A 26,513-nucleotide genomic window follows, 5' to 3' on the forward strand; every position below is an offset into this window, starting at 1 on the left:
ATTACACATAAATACACAGCTTGAAATGTCAGAGAACGTGACGCCAAAGAAAAGGAAATAGAAAACGTTTTATTGTTTTCAAACATCGGATGAAATCAGATGAAAATAATTCGATTAAGGTTGCATTTAAGTTTATCACCAGTAGGGGGCTGAATTACTTCAAAACAGGAACCGATTTGGCCCCTTTATTCCCTAAAAAGGTTGCTATGGTTACTGTGTTAGCGAACATTACTATTATTGCTAATCAGGGACAGTCTATTTAAGAAGCTACATTAGCATTGTTCTCAGTTGTCAGACTTTTTCACTCTGACCCTGCAGCTAGCCGCTAACTTGGTCGTTCGCTGGTAAGTAGATTTTTATTGTAGCTTTAATTCTTAAGCCTGCTGTTTATCTAACAGCCATAAAAGACTATATACAATGAAAGTGTATGTGTAAAACCAAAACAATGAGCCAAAATGTCAACTTTCACATTATTTGTAGTATTTAATAAATTCAAAAAAAAATCTTAATTCAAAATCAAAAAAGTTTAAATGATCAAGATGTTTTGGAAGTACACAGAGAAAAATGCTATATATATAGTTTATATATCTGATAATATATAGCATTTAACAATAAGTATAGGTCATCAGTTTTAGGTTTGGGGTTGATGGTTCCTCTGTTACATGGTGAATGTTGAACATGTTGAATTTTAATTGTCGGCGTGATCCAAAGCACATGGAGCGAGTGAATTCAGGGCGGGTCCACATGCACTTTGTGCTGGTTCAACCACAGAAAACAACACGTCGCTGCAGCAGCTGCGTGGTGGAGAAGGGCTGAACTCTTTATTAATCCTGGGTGTTTTTTTTCGGGGATAACGTGCAATAAACCAATCAGAGCGCGGCGTCCCGGCCCCTTTAACAGCCAGGTGCAGTAGCACCTTGGTGGATTGGGATCGTGGGGGGGGGGGGGCGGATTCGAGAAGAGCGAACGCTTCTCTGCAGGGAAAACGAAGCAGAGTGTTCACATGCTGTGCACCAGCCTCTGTAGGTACTTACGATTATCTGGATAACACTGTGACGTGTTGACTCCAGAGGTTTCTGTTGGTCAATCGTGCAAAGAATCGCAACTGACAGGAGTTTTGCACTAAAAGTTAAGATTGAGTCGAAATGACAAAGTTTCAGTCGTGATTTTTTTTCTTCCTATTTAAAATCCCTGTTATTATTTTAAAGTAGTTTTCTGGCACTCGGACTGTAAATAGTTTAGCATGTGCAGTTGAGAGGGAAAAGGCAAAGTGAACTGTGAAAAGCCAGCTGCTGCTCAGGGTGTGTGGCTCGGAGTTGGCAGCTGGTAACTCCAACATTTTTAGCTGCTTGGAAGTCGAAGAAGTGGCGAGTGGCTCGTTTCCAAACCGAGGTGCAATCCGGAAAAAAGGCAAGAAAAAGAGAAACCCGGCGCTTTGGCCGTTTCAGGACGGCTCAGTGCGATTACATTGTTCTCATTAGGATCAGATCTTTCTCTCTAATGAACACACTGACAGTAAAAGTGAGGGAGGCCGAATGAGAAAGGACAGCTTGTCCCCTCCGCTGCACCCCCCCGCTCGATTTGATTGGCATAATGAGGTGAAGGCTAGTTGGCACAAAGCTGCTCCGGGGGGCAAATGGAGACATTATTATTTTGTGCGTGTATGTGTGTAAAGAGGGTTTCTTGGCGATCCACACCTCGGCCCCACTGGGCTTTTAATTACCCTCCCCGTAACATGGCATCTGCTGAGACTGGACGAGCGAGCGAGCACTGCCAACATGGGCACCGCGGCTCTCTCTCTCTCTCTCTCTCTCTCTCTCTCTCTCTCTCTCTCTCTCTCTCTCTCTGTCTCTGTCTCTCTCTCTCTCTGTCTCTGTCTCTGTCTCTCTCTCTCTCTGTCCCTGTCTCTTGTCACCGTTGGACCCCAGCTGCAGTCTCGCTCCGCGCTTATTGGATTCTATCTACATGTATGATTGATTCAGCACCTGAACTGTGCTTTTCATGACAAGACGGCCAGACTGACACACACTGACACACACAGACACACACACACACACACACACACACACACACACAGCAGAGCAAAGCACCCCAGCTGGCAAATATTTAACCAACCGTGAGCCACAGTAAGATGCCCACTCTGTTCAAGTAGGTTGGGACATTTTCGGAGCAGATGTTTGATTTGCTGCTCTGGAAGAGAGAGATTATAGTTTTCTTACTAAAAGACATTGTGTTGGTCTGTCTTTGTGTGTTGTGTGTGTTTGTGTTTGTGTTTCCTCTTGAAGCTGCAGTTTTGATTTGATGTGAGCAAAAAGACGACTCAATCGTCCATGTATTTCCAAAAGGATTTGATTCCTGCTTCGGTTCAATCTCCCGATCAGCTCGAGATTCACCTCAGTTAAACCTTAGCTTTTCCAGATGTTGGCCCGTAACTATTCTGACGTTGCTATTAAACCAACACTCGCATCCATGATGCAAAGGGCTTATTTTTTAAAGCCATATGACTTAAAGACATATGCCTACACCCTAGATAAGCACCTTGTGAATCCGTAGTTTGGTAAAGTTGTAAATCATCCATGACCGCAGTGTGTCACAGGCAGTTTGGTGAGTTGAGGACACTTATTTTGGTGTTTACAGGCTTCTCCCATTGCAAGTGAAGCCCTATAATCACTTTGGCTGCAGCCACCACCATGAACGCTGCTCTCGCTGTGTTTTTTTTTTTTTTTTTTTTTCACATTTCAGGGATCTGAGCAGTTTAGCTCCGTGTGCACGTTGCTGGAAATCAGGACACGTTCCATAGTGTGATGTAGAGTTGTGTATATCTCCAGTGTGTCACCAGCCTCTAGCTGTTGGTAATACACACAAACACAAACACACTAGTTGGGCCATGAAGAACATTTAAAGGTCCTGTTTGTTGTTTAAATCGCCATCCCCCAACCCCCCCCCCCCCACCCCCCCCACCTCCACCCCGCTGTCTGCCCACGCCTCCCCCACACATGCACACGCACGGACACACGCACATGCCTTTTTTTAGTCACAGCATTAGCAGTCATATCGATTTCTTCCTTTATGCTTTCTCTAACCCCTTGTAAAGCAAAATGACCCCCCCTCCAGTCACACACACACACACACACACACACACACACACACACACACACACACACACACACACACACACACACACACACACACACAGTAGTCACACAAGCCATTGCAGCAATCTACCCAAAGTAATAATCGTCCACATTATCCAGTGTTATTACTTATCACAACACCTCATTATGCAATAATTCCATTAAACAACAATGTAGTAATTATTTTTCATATCCACCCGACTGCTACTGTTCGTTCAGTTTCCTCCACGGAGGAACAATCGCTGCCAAATCTGATAAATGCACGAGTTTATTAAACGGGCGGCTCTCGCTACGGCTCCGTCTCATTCCAAGGTGCATTAGTGTCACATTGAGAAGTACATTATCTGTCAGATACTACATTATCAGCTGACTGTAGTGGTGTGTGATGTTTTCCTAGCCGGGGTCGGGGGAAGTCTGCTCTCGAGTGAAGGCAGCGACCCCGGCCTGACATCCAGACGCTACTATTTCAGTGTTCTGGCCCTCTGGCCAAAAAGCTGTCAGCACATATTTTATCCTTTTCGCTCGCACAGTATATTTTCTCTCGCTTGCCTCTCTTCTTGTTGGACTTGTCTCACGACCTCTCCTCCCTCTGTGTACACAGCAGTGACACAGACCCAATACAAGGCGTTAATGGCTCCTCACAACCTGTTAAAGTCATTTCAGGGCAGCTCATTTGGTTAAATCATGTTCTAAAAGTTGCCTGTCGTGTTTTTTACAGAGGTTTCTCTGCAGGATTCATTTTTAATCGAGGAGAACAACATCTTAGTCTATTCCTCCAACTTAGCAGGACGGCGTGGTCCTTTGTGTTTCAACAACAGAGTAATGTGTCTAGTTTTCACACATTTGCTTTTAAATTGGTCTCAAATTTAGTGCCTGGCAGCGTTTGCCTTTTGGATTTACCTTGTGCATTTCGTAATAATCTTTTATTTCCCACATTTTGCACCGTGCCACTGTGCACTCTGTTATTAGGCATATTTCACACACACATAAACCCCCCAACTCTCACATGACCCTCCGCTGTACGGGCAGAGGTACTGATTCAAGCCGACAGAATTTCTTGGCACAGACCGCCCACTCCATTCACTGGCTGCTGTTCAGCTGTCATACTCACTCGCTGAAGTTTCTCCCGTTAAATGGGGTGCCGCTGCCGAGATGAATGCACCAACACGAGCTGTTGCATTCGCAGGCGGCGTGTTTATCCACAGTTAACCACTCGTCGTAGGTCAGATATGATGAGAGCGGGAGGACGCTGCCTCGTGACAGCAGCAGAACAGAGACATCAGGTATAAATAAGACGAGAACAAGCTCCGGTAGCGTTGTGATACCGATGAGTCTCAAAGTCAGGTTTTAGGCTCCTCCAGGGAATATGAGCGGACTGCCAGAAATAGGAGCAATTGTCATGCTTCATTATCTTCCACTTCCTCCGAGTTAGCTCGGTGTGTAGTAAGTCATATTTGACATAGTTCTTCTCCCATGAAGGTATGAATTTATTTTGTTTTAATTCATGTGTGGATCCCAGAATCAAATAGAAATCTGCAAACCTTCACCGCGGCTAATTGGCCACTTGATCACCAAACTGCAAACTCATTAAATAAATACACCCTGTCCACGGAAATGTTCTACAAACAGCTCACACTAAACACCACCTGTCCATACGTATTTTTACTCTGAGATATTTGCATTATTTCTTATAATAATTCACAAAAAAGGTAATGTATAACAATCAACTACATTTATTAAAAATATATATATAATTAAATGATCTATAATGTGTCAAAAATAAATCTTAAACTTGTTCAATGTGCTTAATCCCCCAATAATTGAATTTGATTGATATAAAACATATAAAAGGAGAAAATCCTCAGCTGATACTTTTTGGTATTTAGCTTTTTTAAGACTCTGCTGATTAAGTAATGATCAGAATGGTTAAACCAATAATCATCTATAATCGGTCTAATCAACTACTTAAGTGATTGTAAACTATTTTATTGATTCTTTCCACACATTTATATATAAAGCAAATAGATAATTGTCTGCAAATGAGTCCTTTGTACAAGTGTTTTTTCCTCATGTTGTCTTACATATATACTCAATAGACACCGTATATACAGAACGTATAAACGTATTATAGTTAGTTTAGATAGGTGCTTACAGGTGTAGACAACACGCACACATAACATCCACATCTAGGTGTAAGTACTCTACAGCCATTAAAAAGGAAACAAACACAGCTATTACAGGAACTGTGATGTGTACAAGAACATAGTGTCACCCCCTCACACACACACACACACACACACACACACACACACACACACACACACACACACACACACACTCTGAGATGAGAGCGACTTGTTTACTGCAGCCCCGCAGAGCTCCGGCTGGGGCTGTTTGGGACGCCCGTGGGTGCTGTGTAGCTCTTGGAAGGTGGACGTGCGGTGAATGACAGTGCAGATAGCCCAGCGCCATCCCTGCCACCTGAACCTCCCCACGCCGCCCCATAAACACACACACACACACACACACACACACACACACACACACACACACACACACACACACACACACACAAGTTCACGAGGTCGGACGCATCAAAACAACCTGCCTGCGGCCGTCTCAAGTGTGAAAATAAACCCCTGCAATCTTTACCTTTATTCTTTTCAAACGCTTTTATTTTCCTCAGCATAGATGCAGTCGTTCCCTGCAAACAATCTTATCTGTGTTGTTTTGCATGGACAGGCACAAACACACACAGACAGACAAACACACAAACACACTGGCCTGCCTCTATCTATTTCCCAGAATGCGATCTGTCTGCCGTGTTACAAGGCGTACAGTAAATCAATCTCTGAGGCATTGCATAATAGTTTGAGAGCCGAGTCCAAATAGCTAAATAATCACCTTGTCAACTGGTCTGCTCTGGCTCGCTCCGGCTCGAAATAAATAAAATCACAAGGTCCCTCTCCCGTTTCCAGATAAACAAGAGTGTTTACGCTGAGTAAAGTTATGAGGCTCTGCTGTCCACACAATATTCACTGTGTGCCAGAGGTTTTTCTTAGATAAGCCACAATAAGTACTGGTTGAATTACATGTGCTGAACTCTATTTAGCTTTCTAATTTAGATTGTGTTCTCTACATATCATTTTGATAGGTCTGCGGGTCGCAGAAAGTCAGCGTTATAGTTTTTAGATCTTTCTAAAGTCATTTTTATTTCATTCCATGGAACTGTAAATGGGTAAAATAAAATAAATCAGTGATTAGCATTGTATTACAGTTAAAAAGGCCTCAACTCTACAAACCTATCGAGGTATTTTTACTTCTAATAGTCATTAACATAGCATTAAGCTTGTATTTGCAATCATTTGCTGTTTACTGATTATAAAAGACAACTTTTCTTTTTAAACTAGCATCACATTTCCTCCCAGATGTATTCCTCACATTTACGAATCCAAATATTGAGCTCAGTTGTTTTTACAGTAGTGTTGCGTCACTTTTCGCTCTTCCCGGGGTAATAAATGTCATTTTTCGACGCTTGTTGCTGTTATATTTATCATTTCTGATTCTAACTGCCACAGCAAAGACAAAACTTCTCCACAAGGTAAAAGTTTGATCCCGATTCATCTCATTCGAACTCTCTCCCTGCTCACATACACGCTGCTATTATCTGCATTTAACAGCCCTCCCTTTTTCTTTTTTGCAAGTGCTGCGCCATCACACAGGTTGTTGTGTTGTCGTTCTTGTTGCGAAATGCAGCTTTTTATTGATGTAACAGGTGCTTAGCTCGACTGTGGCAGTCAAAATAACACATCTCCTCCTCTGTTTGGCTTTCAGAGTGGAAGCTAAAGTTAGACATCTTTGAGGTTTTTCTGCCACTTGATGGAAGGTGAAGCCGATGCATAATGCATGAGGAGAGAGGGAAGACTTCGTCTGGCTGCTTTTTATAGACCACCAAAGCTCTGCTGCTGCACACACACAGACACACACACACACACACACACACACACACACACACACACACACACACACACACACACACACACACACACACACACACACACACACACACACACACACACACACACACATGCCTGAGCCGACCGTCTCACTCGATGCGCTGTAACCTCTCTCAGATCAAGAAAGCAGGAGCAGAGGAAAAAACAGGAATCTAGCAACATTGTTGAGAGTGGAAAAAAAAATAAAAAAAAGAAGAGAAAGAAACAACAAGACGAAACAGAAATGTTGACGCGCTATTTTGAGACGGCAACGTCGTTTGATGCACAAACCAAACGCGGAGCTGGGGGGGAAAGGGAGCAGCGGGGCTGGCGTCTGTCTCAAAGATGGGCTTTAACAGAAATACTTTATACATGTGATCTTACAGGCTCTCCTCCGTCTTTGTTCCCACCGTTCCAACACTTCAGTGAACGTGTCTTTAGGTCTAGTTAAAATGAGGGGGAAAGAAAGAAAAAAAAAACGAGTTATCACACAAGGGAGGATGTCAAATAATTTGCAGGCAAGTCGAGCTCCTACTTCTGGTTGCAGGTTTTTTGAAAAACCCCATTTGCTGCCCTGAAAAGTGTGAAGTTATTTTTCCTCTTATCCCTCTAATCCTTATTTAACCAGGCCGGTTGACTAAGAGCACACTGTCGTTTAGAGTAATGACCTCGGGGAGAATCTGCAGTGAGTTGCATGTATACACGCTCCTACCTGTGTGTCGCCCAGTGCCACCGAACAGTGACGGGTCAGAGCCTCTGTGGCTAACTCCCTTTATCTGCTGCATTGTTTTTCAGGGATTATTAGGACTGGATTATAATATTTAAACATATATGTAAGTAAAGAACGAGAAGTCACAGTGCAAAAAGCTTCTATTTTCCATTTTCTACAAATTACCAGACTAATATCGACGCCCCTCCTTGAGCGATGTGTTCTCAGGTCGGCGGCTGAGACGTTTGAACGCAACACCCACATTTTTTGGGGGGGGAATTTAAGTGTCTTGCCAAAAGGCTGAACCCTCGACAGGCTTTGATAAAAATGTTCTCTGCAGTAACAAGGAAAATATCTCCTGCCAGTCGGGGGGGGGATTTGAACTGCAACCTCTGGGTCATGTTCTCTCTTCATTGTCACCTCTTCATTGAATAAAGGGACTTTGTCGCAGGGTGAGAGCTCTTCACACTGCGTGGAACTGAAGCCGCCAGGTTGAAATGGCTTCCTGAGTAAGACTGAGGGTATTAGGGAGTGAATCCCAACTTCTAAGCTTTGGGGGAATCCAGGTATCTAACTGGGATTAGGGAGAAATAGTTTGTTCCTGCCCAGGAAGCACAATTAGACGTTTCTCGGATTGTTCCCCTTCTCTCACCTGAGAACCGAGGCTCCTGGAACCGTACGTCCTCGGGTAGCAATCATGCCTGGGTGGCGATAATTAGAGGAAACAGCTGTGGCGCAAAAAAGCTGTTATACTTCTCACATTATATCATTGCAAAGAGAAACTGCAGCATCGTTTCCTTTAAGAAAACTGAGATGTGACACTGCCCAGAGGGTTTTATTTCTTGGCCTCATAGGAGCAGATTTCAGGGATAAGACTCGAGTATTAACTGACAGGGTTTGATATCACGGAGTCCTCGTCTGATGTTTGCCGCTCCACTTTAAAAAAAAATCTCTCAGCCCCACATGACCTTCATTTGACAAAATAGATCCGTCCAGACGAGAACATAGAAATGGTACAAACGTTGAAAACCGGCATGCCGGGCCAGTAGGTGGCGATAACGTCTCGACATCAACAATCGTTCAAATACCAGAGAAGAACTCTGAGGGTACTATTACTACAAACCTATGATTAGACCGAGCAGTGCTAACCAAACATAGAGATACCGTTGTTGTTGTTCTTTCTGACCCATGATCATTACACAAGTAACAGTGGGCATGTGCGAAGTAAAGCCTGATGTCATCGTTTCCCAAATGCTCCGTCTTACATGTACAAGGTAGTTTTTGAAAATCTTCACTTTGAAAGTTGTAACGATCTCCATTTTATTGACGTAAATCCCAAACCCGGAGGAGGAAGATCACATCAGTGTGGACAGGGCGTCAGTTTCGTGTATAACACTCAAATCAGTGTCGTAAACCCTTCAATACAGTAGAGGAGCTAATGTTTTTATTCATATTTCCACCAAGATTATTTCCCCAAAACGATCACAATCATATGGAAAACTACGAGTATCACATGCAACATGTTAATGGGTGAGCAGACGTTTTAAATCTAATGAATGATGAAGCTGATGACCACATTTATTCTGTGTGAGGGTGAGCGTCTCCACACTGTTGTCAGTAATTAAGGCTTTAATTCTTCCCTCGCATCTTTACGCTCTCTGCCGCCGCCGCCGCTTCTCCCTCTTGCACGCCAGACGCCGGGTATCGTGCGAGCATTGTGGGTAATTTTCAGTCTGAATAAAGTCATAAGAAACATTTATTTAACGGACGCACATCTCAATGACAGAAAAGCCACAGCGGATAAATGAAGCCGATGATTTTTATGCCTGGTGGCGGTTTAGAGGGCCTTGAGGACATGATGACATTTTAAATTCTCAGCTTTAGAAATAGAACCTCATCTTTCTGGGCCCTGTTACTACACGGTTGTATTAAATAATACAGAGCGCGCACACACACGGAGTATTGCATTCGGGGCTGCGTTCGGCTTGTCAGTGGCAGACTCCGGTCAGAACTCGTGTTGCTCCTGCTCAGGTCTCATTTATCCTCCTGCACTTTGAAGCTAGTCGCAGGGACACATGTTGGTGGAGGGAGGAGACGGAGCGCTGCTGCACAAAACCCCCTCGAAACTGCATGTAGCGCCATTAGGAGTCTGTGCAATGCATTAATTAGTCCTGTAGGTTAGGACACCTCTTGTGGGCTAACTCAGACATGACTGATTGGATTTTAATGAAACTTGTGTGAATCATTAATCCATCCGCCTTACAGCCGGCTGTCAAACTTACCCTCGTTATCAAAATTGCGGCGACGAGATCAAATGAAATGATGCATCCAGTGGAGGCGGCGCCGCGATCACAGGTGACACATTTGTCTCTGATTGGCCGCGACAGAGTCTGTGTCACTCAAGCGAGAGAACACGATTACTGTTGATTTTTTTTTTTTTTCTTTGTATTGTTTTTACCCCGGGAACATGATATAGCTGTTTTCACCGGAGACACCCACAGGGCAAACTCGGGGGCGGTTGGTGTCTGCAATATTATAAATAACACAGTGAGGATGAAAGGCTGTGGCGCTCGCTCGCTCCCTCCCCGTCCCTCCATCTCTCCTCTTTTCCTCCCGCCCTGCTACTCATCTATGCTCAACACGAGTGCCTCGGCGTTCGCGTGTGTGGCTTGAATTTATATGAACGTCTCCCCGGCGAGGGACAACGGGGGCCAAGTCATTGATATGTGCGGGAGGACTCGGGATAAACAGCCCACGCCAACCGGTGTTACGCCAGCTTGCCTGATACATTTTGATTGAGCAAAGACAGAGGGGTGGAGTTGGGGGTGGGAGGGCAAATGGAATTGGGGGAGGCTTGAAAGCCGTGATGAAATGACAGCAACATTTTCCCTTTTTTATTTCACCTGGTTCTCCTGTCGGCAGAAAATAGACCCGCGGTGACGCACACACGGCGCCTCGCTAGATAAATGCACCGCACTTATATGGAGCTTTTCTCGTCTAATCGACCACTCAAAGAGCTTTATGCTACACGCCATTCACCAATTCATACACACACTCATTCACAGGTTTTTTGGCTTCGGTGTTTAGCTCAAAGATACTTGGACGTGAAAGCTGGAGGAGCCGGGGGGGGGAACAAACCAGTGACCTTCCCATTATAAGATGAGCATCGGAGCACTTTAACAAATAGCTGGATGCCGCTACTCCCCCTATTATTGTGTTTTTCACCTCTAAATACAGCCTGTGGTTTAGTTAGATCCAAAATATGATCGGCCACCATCACTATTCCCCTCTCGCCCTCTCTCCAGTCTCTGTGTGACACGGTCAGCCTCCTAATGGACTGGAAACTCACATTGGGGGGGTGGAAATAAAAGTCCCTTGTTCCTCCCGCTCCGTCTCTCTGTGTCAGATAACCAAAATAAGAGGTGGCGGCGGGACACTGCAACGCTTATGGCCACATTAGGATCAGCCACCAAAGTGACACCGAATTGCCTCGTGCATCATTTGGGCTTTGTTCACCATGACAGGGAGTCGTGTGTGTGTGTGTGTGTCTGTGTGTGTGTGTGTCTGTGTGTCAGCCGTCCCTGTCCGCCCTGTGCTTTTATCCCCGAATGGATGAACCATCGGTCGGGGTCTAACTTCTCGAGTGCATTATCCCACTTCATAATTTGTCTTTCAGTCTTTTTATTGACCTTTGTTTGTGGAGTGTTTTCTGTCGATGTCGCGCCCCCCCCCCCCCCCCCCCCCCCCCCCCCCCCCCCCCCCCCCCCCCCCCCCCCCCACCATGCTCAGTTTCTGCCTTGTGACTTTCCTCCGACTTCAATATTTAATTCAGTGATGGTTACAGATGATATTTGAATTTTATAGTTTATTCATAATCTGGTTTTACAGTATTGAGGCAGTAATTTGTGTTGCTCTGACCCACAATGTTGAACAATACAGACAATATTCAAACCTAAACTAACACATTTGTCCTCGATTGAAAATACTTCTTCTTCTTTAATTAAATCAATTAATTTCAGTTTAATACTTTAGTTACTGTCACAGTTGCTGAAGACGTATAAGAGAGACGTCTTTTAGCAACAGCATTCCTGTGCTTTGGTCTAAAACTTGCCAATATATAAATGGAAGTAAATTTGTTAAATTTGTGTATTTTACTTTAGTTTCTACTGGTTTGAAGAGACATGAAAGTGCAAGGTCAAAAACTCTCATGGGAAATATCTTAAAATCTTTAATTGTTCAACATAGGAAACTGTTAAAAACACAAAATTACCTAAAAACATGTAAGTAACTTGTAATCTTCTTGTATTTTACCTGATTTTCAATCAATTTCTAATAAATAATTAATATCAACTTGTACAAATCTCCAAAGGTGGCTGTATATAATACTTCTTAACAAATACCAACACACATAATGAACATTGATTAATCATATCCATCATTTTTCATGTTTCAAACTGATTTTAGAAACGCGTGAATCAAATCGCCCGGCTCTTCGGCACATGGAGATAACACTTCATCTAATCAGCCTTGAAGCAAAATATGTATTTTTGACCATTGAACGAAATCCATTTGTCAAATTTAGCAGAATTTCAAGCTGTATTTGTGGATATTTAGCAACCTAGGGTCAGATCCATCAGACACAGGCGACATTACCATTCATTCACTGGTTTGTTTGCAGCCTCCTGATGAATTTAAGTCCATGTCACTTTCCTTTTTATCTCGGTTTTGTCACCGGCTCGTCTCTTAATTTGTCCGTCACTTGGTTTTTGGAGCCGTTCACCGAATATTGAATGATTTCAACAGCCGCTTTGTGCCGCTTGTGTTCAACGAGAGCAAAGTTCGAGGTCTAAAACGCCATCGATGGGTTTTCAAAGAGACACACGAAATTAATTTCATTCGATGATAATATGAAAATCTTGATTTGTACAGCTTGCATTTTGGAGAGAGACGCTTCACAGGGAGTAAGATAGATCATTATTTAGTGTTGTACGCTCCGCTAACAGCTAATGTGGGAGAAACGGCCGTCACCCAACGTTTCAGATGGCGACGTGAGGAGCTCGCCATCGCTCTGCTACTTAAGTCTGAGCTCTGTTCAGTGGCCCTGCTTTCTCCGATTATCTGTTGTTTTTCATCTGATCCACAGAAATAATGAAGACACACACACACACACACACACACACACACACACACACACACACACACACACACACACACACAGAGAGAGAGACGCAGCTTTTCCTCAATTTACCACCTCTTATCAATTGCCTCCCTTTATCTTTGTGTTTTCTTCTTTCCATCTTAACCCTCCATTCCTCTTTCTTGCACAGCTTTTATTTACGAACATTGTTTCAGGTTGTTTTATAGCTCCCCTCAGGACCAGGGAGGATGGAAGAAGGCAGAAACAAAACAAAAAAAAAAAAATGGGAAAAATAAAAGATGAAAGGATAGAGAGCAACACTCAGGGCTGCTGAGGGAGAAATAGATTCTGGGCAGGCAATGAGAAATAAGTGCAAGTCATCAGGCACGGCCCTGCTTGGCTTTTCCCTTTTCCGTCTAATAGTTTAGATGTGGTGATATGAAATGTTGATGTGAGCTGATCAGCATGAGTTTCGAGCAGAGTCATTTGATTTAATGAGGTTTGGCAGTCGTTCCGCTGCCTGTGTCAAAGCCCAATCATGTGAAATGTGGATGACTCAAAGCCATCAAGGGTAAAAAGATAAATCTGTGATCAGGAGAGTAAAGTGGCAGTATTACAAGAATAAAGTTGTAATATGTTACGAGGAAAAATTCACAATTTTAAAAGAACAAAATATTGGTTTTGGACGGTATTTGAGAGGGGGGATATCAGAAGATCAGCCAGTCATGGAGTTTCAACTACAGGATTTTAGAAATAACAAAATATCAAGTATATCGTTTTTATTTTAAAAAAACCAGAGATTTCAAGAATATTATTGTAATATTACAAGATTAAAGTCGTAATATAATGATAATTGTCATAATTCAATGAGAATAAAGTCATAATTTAAAAGATAAACATCTGAGACTTAGGTTAATATAGTGCTGAAGTGCTGATGAGCCAAAAGATTAGGTATTGTGTTATTTGTGAAACTAAAGTTTAACTCCACATTCCACATTGTGAAGCACAGGCTGATCCTCCGATTACGACTTTGTTCTCGTAAAATTATGACTTTCTCTCAAAATAGCATTTTCTTGTAACATTACGACTTCATCCACATAAAAGTATGACATTATTTTCGTAATATTACGAGTTTATTCAGGTAATATTACCTCTTTATTCTCTAACTCAGATTAATTCTCTCTGTAAGTGGCTGTAACATGTCATCCTATCATAGATCACTTTACTTTGACTTTTATTTTCAGCTGTCAATCTGACGAGCAGAAGAACAGGTGGGAAGCTCCCGTCTTCACCGAATGTGTTGGTTATGAAATATGGCGAAAACAAGTCCAGCGGCAAAATGATGAAGAAAAAACTAAGTCGTGAATTACACGCGGCAAGCTGTTGCTGCTCAATAACGCCGGCCTGTAATCCACTCACATTTCAAGCACACACGCACACACACACACGTGCGCTCACACAGCCCTGGGTCGGGCTGCGTTTTACGAGGAGGCACGCTGCACGAGGTGATCAGCATATGTTTTGTTGACATAAATTTAATATTTATTGCCGTTGTCAAAAGTGACTGTTGGACAAAGTCGATTATTAACTGAGTAAATGGCCTGAGAGAGTTTTATGTGAACTTCCTTAATGGCTACAGTCAGTCTGTTTCAAATCACTCCCTCCCTCCCCAAGCTCACACCCACCTCTCTCTCTCACACACACACACACACACACGCACACACACACACACACATCATCTATTTCAGAGGCACAACATGAAAGCCGTGTGTCTGTGTGTGTGCGTGCGGAGGTCTATCCGAGCTAAATCACTGAGCTGAGACAATATTTTAGTATCCTTTTACATATCATTAAACTTTGCCGAAGCTGAATCACAGTATATTATTAGCTCCGCTTAAGCACATAAATCATTCAGAGGCGTATAAATCACCCGAAATGCTTTTTGTTTCTAATTATCATTTCATTCTATGGAATCCAAAGCTTGCGAGTGCACCATCGTCGTGGTGACGCTTCCTCCCCGTCCTCAGACCAGCGCATCACTGAGTTCATATCTGTGAGGTGACCTTGGTTTCCTGTCTAGTGTCTCTCCTGCTCGCTCCCAGGGTGCAAGTTGGACATATTTGAAATTTAATTTTTTTACTTTTTAATCATTATGTAAACCTCTGTTCTGGATCATCTATGATTCGCCCTCAATTGTGACTCATTAAGTTGCCGTTTAAAAATGTGGCTCGTCTTCAGAGGACTTCAACGGACACGCAGCTTATTCCTTTAGAAAGGAATGATGTCGTGCTTTGATCCGCATCATGGTTCCGTTGTTTCGTAATGTCCAATGAGGAGCTGGTGAACCTGGTGTGTTCCACTGGTTTGTGGAGTTTATGTCCCTTGACTTCCAGTTAATAAAGCTGGTGTGTCTTAAGTGGGAAACTGTGGTCGGCAGTTGACGTTGTGACGATCGTGCAGCACCAAGGCTCAAAAGCTCTGTTAGCAGCACGCAGGTCCCCAGTCCGGTGATGAAGAATGAGCCAGATTCAAGTACAATGGTCCAAACGTGGCTGTTGACAATAGTCTGAGCTGTGCCTCTCTTGAAACAAGTCGTAAGTCACTGCAATCAAATGTGTACATTAGCTACTGCTGCTAATTCTGTCATCATTTAACCCACTTTATATGTTTTAAATACTATACATTAAAAGGAGAATGGCTTCACGCCCTATGGACAAAGCCAGTAGTGCTTCAAGTCCTAAACCTGTCCTTTTACAGACTAAATTACTGGAGCAGCTGCTGTTACCATTCTGTTGAACATCAAGTAATGTGCTGTTTCAGTGTATAGTGTGAGCTATTGCAGTGGAATTTAACTCACACTCTACAGGGACACACACACAGCACTTGGCTCATCCACACTTACATGTACGCTGGAAATACATGGCATTGCTTCCACTTCAAGTGGCCTTAATAAGTCCATCCGTACCTTATCAGTGCTCTGTCTGCGGGGCACAATGGTCAGATTGAGCAGGGACACAATGGGCCCTTGAAAGGCTTTGTGCTCTGTGCGTGTTGTGTTGTGGTTTACCACTTGCGTGAGTTTTCCCCCTTATCAGACTGAAAGTGTGTGAGAACATCACCTATGATCCTTAAAGGGAAGAAGAAAAAAAAATCAATTTCATCCCTTTGCTTTGTCCATTTGGTCGTGTGTTGTTGAATTTGTCTCGTTCCCGTGGATGACTCTTCAAAGACAAAATTACGTGAAGATGTTTTTTTTGTTGTTATCTAACAGTAAAGGTCAGGCGTCGGTCCTTCAGAGGTGAAGCATTCGATTGTTGCTTGTTTGGCACCAATCACGGAGCAGGAGTTCCAATGCAGAGGTGGCAGGGAGCGCAGTTTGTCTACTGGCAGTTGCCTTAATAGGCCCGAATGCCATGCATCAGTCTGGTGCAATTGCTATTGATCTGTTCTACTATATGTGTAACCAAGAGCAGCACGGTGGCATACAGCATTTGATGGCGTATTGTGGTGCCTGCTTTTCGTCAGGCTCGAATACCTCTGCTGGTCGTTGGAAACTAGGAAATGTAATGGTATAAAATGATATAGGACTCTGCTCTGCACCCTCACAGATTGATATCTCACAGTCTGAGAGTTTGCTTCCCCCCGTCTCTCTGTGCCACTCGCTCCTGTTTTGCCTTTTCAAGTATCCCCTTCTCCCTTTTGGGGGCATTTGACCCTTATAGGGCCTTGTAATTACCCTCTACTTGCCAAAGGGCCGTTATTCTGACTTTGGTTTCCAGGGTCTCTCGACCGAATTTCGAACCACGACAATGGCAATCATGATTTCCTCGTTTCAGATTTGTCCTACTCTTCTTTCCGGGTTTTAGAGGAGGTTTCAAGGCAATTAATTGTCACTTAAGTCATACTAGACTTAATAACTCCTGCAACCATTGCCAAAGGACAATATAACGTGTCTGTGTCTGTCTCAGTCTCGCCCGGTCTCTCGCTGCCCCTCCCGAGGCACAGAAGAGAGCTGTAAATCAATTTGCATTCGACATCTGACATCAATCAGTCATGTTTTGGGAGAGTGGCACCGCCTCCTCCTCTGCGGCTCTGTTGAGAGACACTAAGATGGATGGCTGTCATCTCGCCCAAGTTGAGCGGATCCCTTATCAAGGGCATTGTTTCCCCGAGAATGCACTCGGCTGATCACTCTGCGCCACCTGACTCGTCGACAGAGGCTCCACAATCCATCTGTTTGACGTTGTCTTGTTTTGTCTGCCAGAAGCACCCGGAGTATAGAATCTGTCATAAGTCCCAGCACATTTCGGGGATATATTTCGAGCTTTGCATTGAGACAGTCAACTTGACTCTGGAAACATGCTCATCAGACCAAAAGCCTTATTTTTGGCTTATCATTGGGGTTTCATCACCTTTATTTCCTTGTCTGGTATTATCACCAGAGCTCAATCAATGCTGACTTTTAGGGGCCAATACCAATATTAGTAAAACAATATCTGGCAAAACTCCTTAGACGTCGTTATCGAACCCTTATTTACAGTTCAAACTTTGTAAACTTTTATTATAAATGCATAAGTACATATTTTGAAACATAAATGCTGATACAATATGTCTGTGAAAGGCTCATATTAACCGATTTTTCTTTTTTTATCAGAATAAATCAGTCGGTTGTTAATTAAAAAACACGTCAACTATGTGTTAAAGCAACCGTTTTGAACGTTGATTGATTGTGTTGAATCTGCACCAACTTTAGGAATAAATCCAGACAGTCCTGAATGTCCGAAGCCTTTCTGTACCTCTCTATTTGAAGTTCTCGGGAGGCTTAGGGGCACTGAGGCAGTTGTTTGGCAATTCGTGTCACCTTAATTGCTTTAGAGCACTTTCAGATACCTCTCAAGAATAATATGCTTTGTAATAAGCCGTGGGGTCTTTGGGGATTTTGTAACAGAGAGAGTTGTGGGCGCAGACTTTATGTTGTCAGAGGTTATTTCGTTACCCAACCTTCGAGGCCTTTGCCACCTAATCAAATATTGACCCTTAGCCTTGTCTGAGCTCGGGCGTTTAAACTGTGTTACATCCTCATGACTGTCCATTTGTAAAAAAAATGACATTTCATAGCAGATCTGATTTTGCTTCAAGCTGCACAGTATCCTCTGTTTAGTCAGAAACTGGCCCATAAATAGCTCATACACTAAATAGCTGCTCTGTGTGTGTTCTGTATTTAGCATCGTATCCGTCTGCAGCTCTTGAGATGTAGGGAGCCGACAATGCCTCCGCTTGAATAGCATCTCGTGATTTACAGCACCGAGTCATGGTCTGCTGCTCCCTGCAGAAGAATATGTGCGGTGGTTGGACGGCTTGTTGCACTGATGGTTATTGTTATCTGCTGATGTTATGATTTATGGAGTGTGACAGGGTTTGTTTTCACCCCCGAAGCTGCCAAAGGCCGAAACCTTTACCCGTGCTCGAAGTCATCGGCTGTGCAGCTGTGAAAACGGCACTTTGCTGCAGATGCAGAAGATCAATTTAAGAGATATGCACGCACGACAGCGACTTTCTAACCAGCAGACTCCAGACAGTAATGTGTTTGTTTTGCTCTTTGTCAACAGGAAGATGCACAGTGGAATGAAGACCTACGGCTGTGAGCTGTGTGGGAAGAGCTTCCTCGACAGCCTCCGTCTACGGATGCATTTGCTGTCTCACTCAGGTAAAGAAATCAAACTAACCCAAATCACAACTCTGCTAAACCCCCAGACCATCATTATATTTAGAGAGATAACAGAGACACCCCGTTTCCTGGGGCTGCTGTTGATTTTTAGCGAACGGTTGATGGGAGTAAATGACATTTCCTTATTGTCACTGAAGCATTAAACAGCAAAGTGCTTCCCTCAGAATTTTGTTACTTTCAAGGAAGACAGAGATTAAACAACATTTTTGAGAATATAAGTCATTTGAAACTTTGTTGGAAATTCTGTAGAAACTAATGGAGGTCAGAGGTGAGCGAGCTGCTCATTAAAGGGCCGACCAATGGTTTGAACCCAATTATTTCTTATGACAACTTTCCAACTTTGACCACGGTGTCCAGTATAACTTGGCTGAGTGAGTTAAATGACTTTTCAAAATCAGTCTGCATTCAAAACTATACATTGGCAATGAATGGAATCAGGACTTTGCCAAAAAATATATAAAATGTCACATTGTCAGTTAGAAGAACTGAGGTCAAGGGTCAAAATTGCTTAGTGCAGCCCCTCCTATCAAAGATGGATTTTGTTCTAATTATCCTATTTTCATATCCACCAAGGAGGTTATGTTTTCACCTGTGTCTCCTTGTTTGTGAAATCATCAGACTCAAAAGGCACTGAAGTCATTTGTATGAACCTCGGGGAGGGAAGGGGAATGGGCCAGGCCATTTTCCTCAATTTGTCGGAAAATACTCCCTGAATTTGTAGATTTTAGTGTAGATCCTGATAATACTCCGGATCTGATGTGAAACAATGTTGAATCCGTCATTGTTTGGCCTTGGCGGGGGGGGTGTGTGTGCTCAACCTGAGTGCCGTTATAGTTTCCGTATTTGTTCACTTACATTTTCTATCAATTTTATCTCCTCCTCAAGGATGCAGCCTCGCTTCCTCGTCGGGAGGCTGCAGCCCTGAATTTAAGCAAGTTTCACGTCCTTGAGAGTTTCATTTTGATCGTTTATTTACATGAATGGGAAACAAAAGATAACCCTGCGGCGGCGTGTCGGTGCGGTCAGTAATCGTAAAGCTCAGCCGGGTAAGGTGCTAAGTGCGGATGCTCCTTTTAACAGGAGAGTGAATGTCTTGCAGATTTACACACTAATAGTCAAACTGCAGCCTTTACTCCTCCATAAATGTGGTTAATTCACAGACTGAATGCGTCGGTATAAATACACAGCACAGTAAAGTATTGAAAATGGATCTTTTATATTGCATTGAAGGTATCGACAATAGAGCGACACTGTTGACGCCGCAGCCTGCGAGCTGAATAAAGGGATGAGTTACCTCACATGTGCTTTATCTCACTCAAAACATGCTGGGATTTTTTTTTTTGAATATGCGAATGTGGAGCGTCACCCACTTCCAGTGATTTGTGGATTAAGTAACTGTTCAAGCCCAGTAAATCTGAGCAGCTCCGGGAAACTTCCCCCGAGAGGTGCCTGCACATCGTCCTCCTGTCATTCTACACCTCCGTGACATTAGAGGTCTGAAAGTCAGCGCAAGTCACAAAACACTGGACGCATTGATTGGTCCGGCCTGCCACTGTTACACCCGCCCCCCCTCCAAACACACACACACACACACATACGCACACACACACACACATACGCGTGCCAGCAGTCCCTGTGCACTGAGCCTACTTAGTGCAGCGCCGCTTTAATGGCATGGGCCGCTTTTTATAGGCAGCAAAGAGCTCCTCGGTCCTAAGGCCCTAAGTGCAGATGGTTTATTGAGACACTGTAAAAGCCATGGGACCTCTGAGGGAACCCCTCCTGCACACACACATGCATGCACGCACACACACACACACACACACACACAATCCCAAATCCATGTGTTGTCGTTGGCTCGTTGGTTCAAGCCCCCTGTTCTGTTGGGTTCCCTGTATGTTTTCCAGTGGTCACACTAAGTGGTCTGACGTGTCTACTTGGCGTTATCGCCGTCAGCCGTGAGGATACAACCTGCGACCCCCCCCCCCCCCCCCCCCCCCACACACACACACACACACACACACTCTCTCTCAGTAGACGGAAAACAATAATTGCCAAGATCATTTGTTTGTTTGTATCTCACCAAATTCTAAACAATGAACTGCGATGGATTCCCGAACGCTCCCGCTATGTTGTGACAAAGATGAATGACAGGCGCACGCTGGGCCAGTGAATTGGCTCAGCACCGCAGCTCAGCGTGTCAAAAACAAAACTTGCTCCAAGGAAATATTCACTGTTTATTTTAAAATTACAGCCCGTTTTCACAGCCCCTGCTGCCGACGCACGCTCCCCCCCCCCCCCCCCCCCCCCCGCTCGCTCACTTGTCAAAGCGCGGAGGAGAGAGAGAGAGCGCTCCGTCACAGGAACAAATGGGATGGTGATTGTTATGGAGATTTTTTTCAGTCTCCCTCTGTAGTAGTTTGCGCGTCCATGGGCAGATGTTGTATTTCCCATGTTGATGTCACATCGTGCTGCTACAGCTCAGCGGCAAAAGTGAGCACGATTTTAAAACTGGTCTTAAAGTCAGGAGTTATGACAAAGTGGGGGGTGAGTCAAGGTAATCTGGTGCCAGACACTTGTTGCGTGTTCCTGACGTGTGTGTGTGTGTGTGTGTGTGTGTGTGTGTGCGTGTGCGTGCGCACAGTGCTCTTCATGCTCCAGTGGGGATTATCCTCAAAGAGCCACGCTCAGACAGAAAGTTAAACTTTCTGTCTGAGAAATGTTGGCGCTGTATTAGTCATCGTAGTTTTAATAGTAAAAGTTGTGGGCATGCTGGTGCATTGTATCTTTATGTCCCCATGAGTCATAGTTATACTCATTACTGCCACCTTTTAAATAATCCAAACTTGGAGTTTTGAGCAGTTTTAGCAATTAACAAACATTTATATGAGTTGGTTATTCAGCGTTATGTCCGTGGTCTCTCACGTTTTCAAAATCGGTGAAGAAGAGTTGAATATCCTCTAGTGTGCACCAGGTTTGAGAGATTCTCAGAAAAGGACTCAGGAGGCCGATTTCAAACTGAAGCAGTCTTTGCGTATTTTGTAAAAACCCTCCCCAAAACACAGGAAAGGTCAAAAAACAGTCAGGGAAAGAACAGGCACATGGCACAAAAACAACCTTGCAGAGACGAAGTGGAAACAGGCCGGTGTGTATTAGACGTATTAATGAGGGAATAGAGAACAGATTAGCAGGTGAGTGGAGGAGGAAGAGGAGGATGAGGAAGAGGAGGCAGGTCAGGTGAGAGTCTGAGATGAACATGCCAACGAATGACAGGATGAAGAAAGAGACTGAAACTCAAAACCATAACGAGGGAGGAGAGGTAATGCGTCGTTGGGGGTTTTTTCAGGCCTGAGAGAGAAAGTATAAATATCTTGTGAAACGTGCAGAGAAAGATTATGATAAAAGTCACAAGATAAACACGGCGTTCCGTGAAGTGCCTGCGACCACATCAGCGAGGCAATCATCACCCGAGCATCGGTTTAAAAAAGCTCCTGTGATGTCAACAGGTTAATAACAACTCGCAGTTTGTACTCGCTGACTTGAGGGTGAAGAGTCTGTTGATGGGAGATCAAATGGAAAAACAAAATAACACCAGAAACCAAAAGGAAGAGCCGCGCACTCCACCTTGAGAGCGGCAGCCGAGCGGAAGATGTGGGCAGTGTATTTTTAGCAACAGTGGCAGCAAGTGCACAAACTTTTCTTTCTTTTTTTTCTGTTCTCTCCTCTTTCCGAGCGGGGGCCGCCTTGATGCGCGACTTCAACCTGTACTGTTACACACATCAGCGTTGATTCATCGGCGCTTTGGTCTGGCGCAAAAGGCAAGACGAGCGCTTCTGTCGAGACGGAGCGACGGTTAGGGAAGAGACGGCAACTGAGGCAAAGCTGCTTTGATAGTTTTTGTTGTCTGTCTTTTTTTTTTTCTTGCACTTTTCTCCTCCACCTCCGCCTCCGCCGTTTGACTTTCAAGGCTTTTCTCGGTCTGACGCCGCGTCTCGATTTTTATCGCGTCTCTCTCTCTCTGTCTCTCTCTCGCTCTCTGTAATGATGACACTTCACCGAGTCCCAAAACCCCTCAACCTCACAGCTCCCCCCCCCCCCCCCACTTCCTCCTCCCCCCCCTCCTCCTCCTCTGCCACCGCCATCATCCTTCAGCTCGCTTCAGAAAAGACAGAATATTGGGGAGATGAAGCGAGAGAGTGGAGAGGCTCTTTGGTATGCGCAGCGTGTCGTGGATGTGGAGCGTTTTCAGACGCCTCCACCCTCCCCTCTGCTTTCCACTCTGTCTCTCACTCTCTGTCTGTCTGTCTGTCTGTCTGTCTGTCTGTCTGTCTGTCTGTCTGTCTGTCGCTGTGCTTGTTGTACAGAGCACTTGGCGGCTAGCCACTCTGGGCTGCCTGCCACCACTGAGGGTACAGTATGTACAGTCTACCTTGTGCCAGCTATTTTTTTTCTCTCTCTCTCTCTCTCTCTCTCTCTCTCTCTCTCTCTCTCTCTCTCGTCTCATTCTGTCTCAGTCCTTCCCTCCGCATTGTTTTTTCTTTTTTTTTTAAATCCCTTCCTGACGTTTAGCGTTTGACAGCGTTGGCAGAGCCATATCCTGCAGACGGGGGGGGGGGGGGGGGGGGGGGGGGGCGGTGACTCAGCCCCTTTCGGGTGCCTCTGAGGTCTTAGATGTTGTTTGTCCTGAAACGATAGCGGCGGTTTCACGCCACAGGTGAACAATAATAGCAGCAATTTGTGAACTTAGAGCAAATTAAACGACTGGATTCAATCAGAGCTCGGGTCGGGTATCACAGATTGTCGGGTATCTAAAGCTTGTGTTTGGTTTTGATTCTGATTCTTTGAGCTTGATTTCAATCACATTTCATCCAGTTTTAGTCTGTGTGATATTTATTTGTAAACACTTTGGAAATTAGGTTTCATTTATTCAGTTTTTGAAAAAAATTACTTGTTTATATTGGACTAAAAAGAAAAACTACTCAAGGTGCACTCATAAGCGTTGTAAAGTGCTAAATCAACACCTAAATCTTTTTGACACCCGAGCAAAGTCCAAGGTGAAGAAAATCCAAGCTTCAAACGAGACCAGAGCCGACAGATCTCATCGTCTCTGTAGCCACCAACTTTTCATCACGCAGCTTTTATAGTTTAAGAGCGTTAATCCTCTGTTTACAGTATGTACACATCGTAAAGAGTCGTTGGATTAGCCGGCTAAGTGTGTGTGTATGTGATTTTATTTTTCTAACCACCAGTTGCAAGATAAGCTTCCTGCTCAAGGCCTCAATGTGATGATCTGAAGGAAGCAACAGTCGTCATATTGTGTCACTTGGGGCTGGAAAACCAAATATTTGTAATTGAGCATAAAAGAATGTGGGTTTCACCATCCACTCGTCTTTATTCACCTTTGTTTTAATATTGGGACTGTTGTGTTAAGAAGCTGTCGTGTAAAATCTGACATGGCTGCTCCTCGTTCTTCTCGCCTTGAAGCGAGTTTCCCTGCAGTGTTTTGAAAAAAGCTGAGACACGACATTATGATCTATTACATCTGAGGCTCAGCTGGAATTTCTCCATTCAGAGTTTATCAAAAAGTGACAAGGACCAAAATGTGGCATTCATTGTGTAGAAATTTATTGTCATGGGATAAAAACCCTCTTGAGATGTATCATCTTCCAAACACTGTCAAATGGAAAACAGAATCAGTGCGAGGGACAATAATATGGAAGACAACAGGTGGAAAACGACGACAAACAAGAAAACAAAGTAAGGACAGAAAGAGAAAAGTTACAACCTTAGACTAGACGATCAAAAGAGGGAGAAGAATATAAATATATAAATATATAAATAAATAATGAAGGAAATACAACAGATCTTGGGAAATCATGGAAAGTGAGATCATGATTGGAAACATAAGCAATTTGTTGTTGTTCTTCTTCGTTTGGTTTCTTAGTGTTTATTCAAACTGTGTGTTTCAATATCCTTCTTCTTCTTCTTCTTCTTCTTCTTTTTCTTCTTCCCCATTCGGTACAGTATCTGTTATTACCCTTGATATTTGATGGCTTCTCCTTCTTCTTCATTCGGTCTAGTGGCAACCTACTGTGTCGGACTGTAAATCAGAGTTATTTAGCAATTATTGAATAAGCTAAAGTATCTTTTAATGGAAGCCCAAAACATGAACACAATCTTTTACCAGCTTCCTTTACAACAAAGGAACAATAAATGGGATCTGATCAGAGCTTCTTAGTGAGAATTTGGTGTTTTTAAACAATGAGGAAAGTTAGTAAGTTAATGTCCAGGGGGTAGAAACCTGAGTCTGTCTAAACTACCTGGTTAGAATATTAAGTTTTACACTTTCCTGGACATCCTTTTAACTTTATATTTTTTTTTTAATTTGATTTCACACTGATGCACCGAGCCGTTTTCCCAGTGAGGATCTTTTGGAGACTTCTTCTCACTGGAGATATTTAAACGTTTCCACACAATAATAGGCACAAAAAAATGATAATGAACAACACAGTTGATCTTTAACCGTCATCCTAACAAAGTCAATCACAGTTTACCCACAAACACGTATTATCTCCAGATTATTGATGGAAACAGGACTTTATATGAAAATCTCTGGTCCTTTGTGTCATGTGCTGGCACAGTGTGACGGTGTGTCACACAGGCCTCATCCGTTCGGTATGCTTGTGTTTGGTTTGTACATTAGTCAGCCAGAACATCCAGTACTGTGTATTTACAGAGGGGGGGGGGGGGGGGTTAGGACAGTGTCTCTGACCCTGCAGCCTAAAGGGAATTATTATTTTACGACAATCTACAGTTAGTGGCACCGCTCCATGTGGAAATGGAAGATTTCGGACAATGGCGCCGCCCCTGTGGTAGCATCGAAAAGGAACCCGGACATAAAAATCATAATTTCTTTCCCCTTGACCCCTTTTAAAGTTAAGAATTCACAAATAACCCCCGAACCTAAGCAGATTTTAAATATAGAAAATGATGCAATGTGCAGAGACATGCTGTTTAATCTAAGTGTATGTGCACCTCAGGCCCAGTTGTTTGGGTTTTAAGCCTTATTCCATAGTCGATTTGAACTGAGAAGTACACGCTTATTAACATTATTGCGAATGTGCCCGAGTTAACCAAAACTCCTGTTTCCCAGCTGTTCCCGACCAGATGTTCGTCCTGGCTGCCTAAATTTAAAAGCTTTGTTCCAAGCTGATCCCAATCCGAGCGTGGGAGTAAAATACCCACGAAAATGTCCGGCGTGTTTAGATGAGAAGAAATGCAAGGAATCTGGATATGAGCACGATGAGGCGGGAGGGGGGGGTTTGCTTTTCCCCCCCGTCCACCCCTCATCGCTCTTTGTCTCCAGCTCCCATCTTCCGTGGCGTTTGTTTGGCTGTTTGGCTGACGGCTGGTCGGATGTTTTGGCCGCGTGCCGGCTCTTCTCTCACAGTGATGACGACATATTTGTGCCGGCAGGTCTGGATGTTCTGCCAGCATTCCAGCATTTATGATCGCTTGCAGATGTGAGTCCAGGAACACACTGTACTGTACCCAAACCCAGAAATTAATGAAACTTGACTGCCTTCCAGGCCACAAATTCCTAAATGTGTGTGTGTGTGCGTGTCTGTGTGTGACTGTGTGTGTATTTAACTGTGTGTGTGTGTGTGTGTGCATGAGCGAGAAAGAGAGACAGGAGACTCGAGGGAGGGAGGGAGGGAGGGGGGGGGGCTGACATGTGCTATTAAAAGCAAGTAGCAGGAAAAGAAGTAGTTCAGAAAAAAAAAATATTATGGCCCAAAGTGTAAAGTAC

The 26,513-nt window shown here is 43.9% G+C and overlaps 1 protein-coding gene across 2 annotated transcripts in view; it reads left to right on the forward strand.

The window, feature by feature from the left end:
- zbtb16a (zinc finger and BTB domain containing 16a) overlaps positions 1–26,513 on the forward strand; it is a 138,530-nt gene that overhangs the window by 35,681 nt on the left and 76,336 nt on the right. For both annotated transcript variants that reach the window (XM_034607167.1, XM_034607168.1), the window contains exon 3: positions 18,585–18,682. In XM_034607167.1, the coding sequence (XP_034463058.1) occupies positions 18,585–18,682 (98 nt within the window). The remainder of the gene's footprint in view (positions 1–18,584; positions 18,683–26,513) is intronic.

This window comes from Hippoglossus hippoglossus, chromosome 14 (assembly GCF_009819705.1).
Source record: "Hippoglossus hippoglossus isolate fHipHip1 chromosome 14, fHipHip1.pri, whole genome shotgun sequence".
NCBI classification, from domain to species: domain Eukaryota; kingdom Metazoa; phylum Chordata; class Actinopteri; order Pleuronectiformes; family Pleuronectidae; genus Hippoglossus; species Hippoglossus hippoglossus.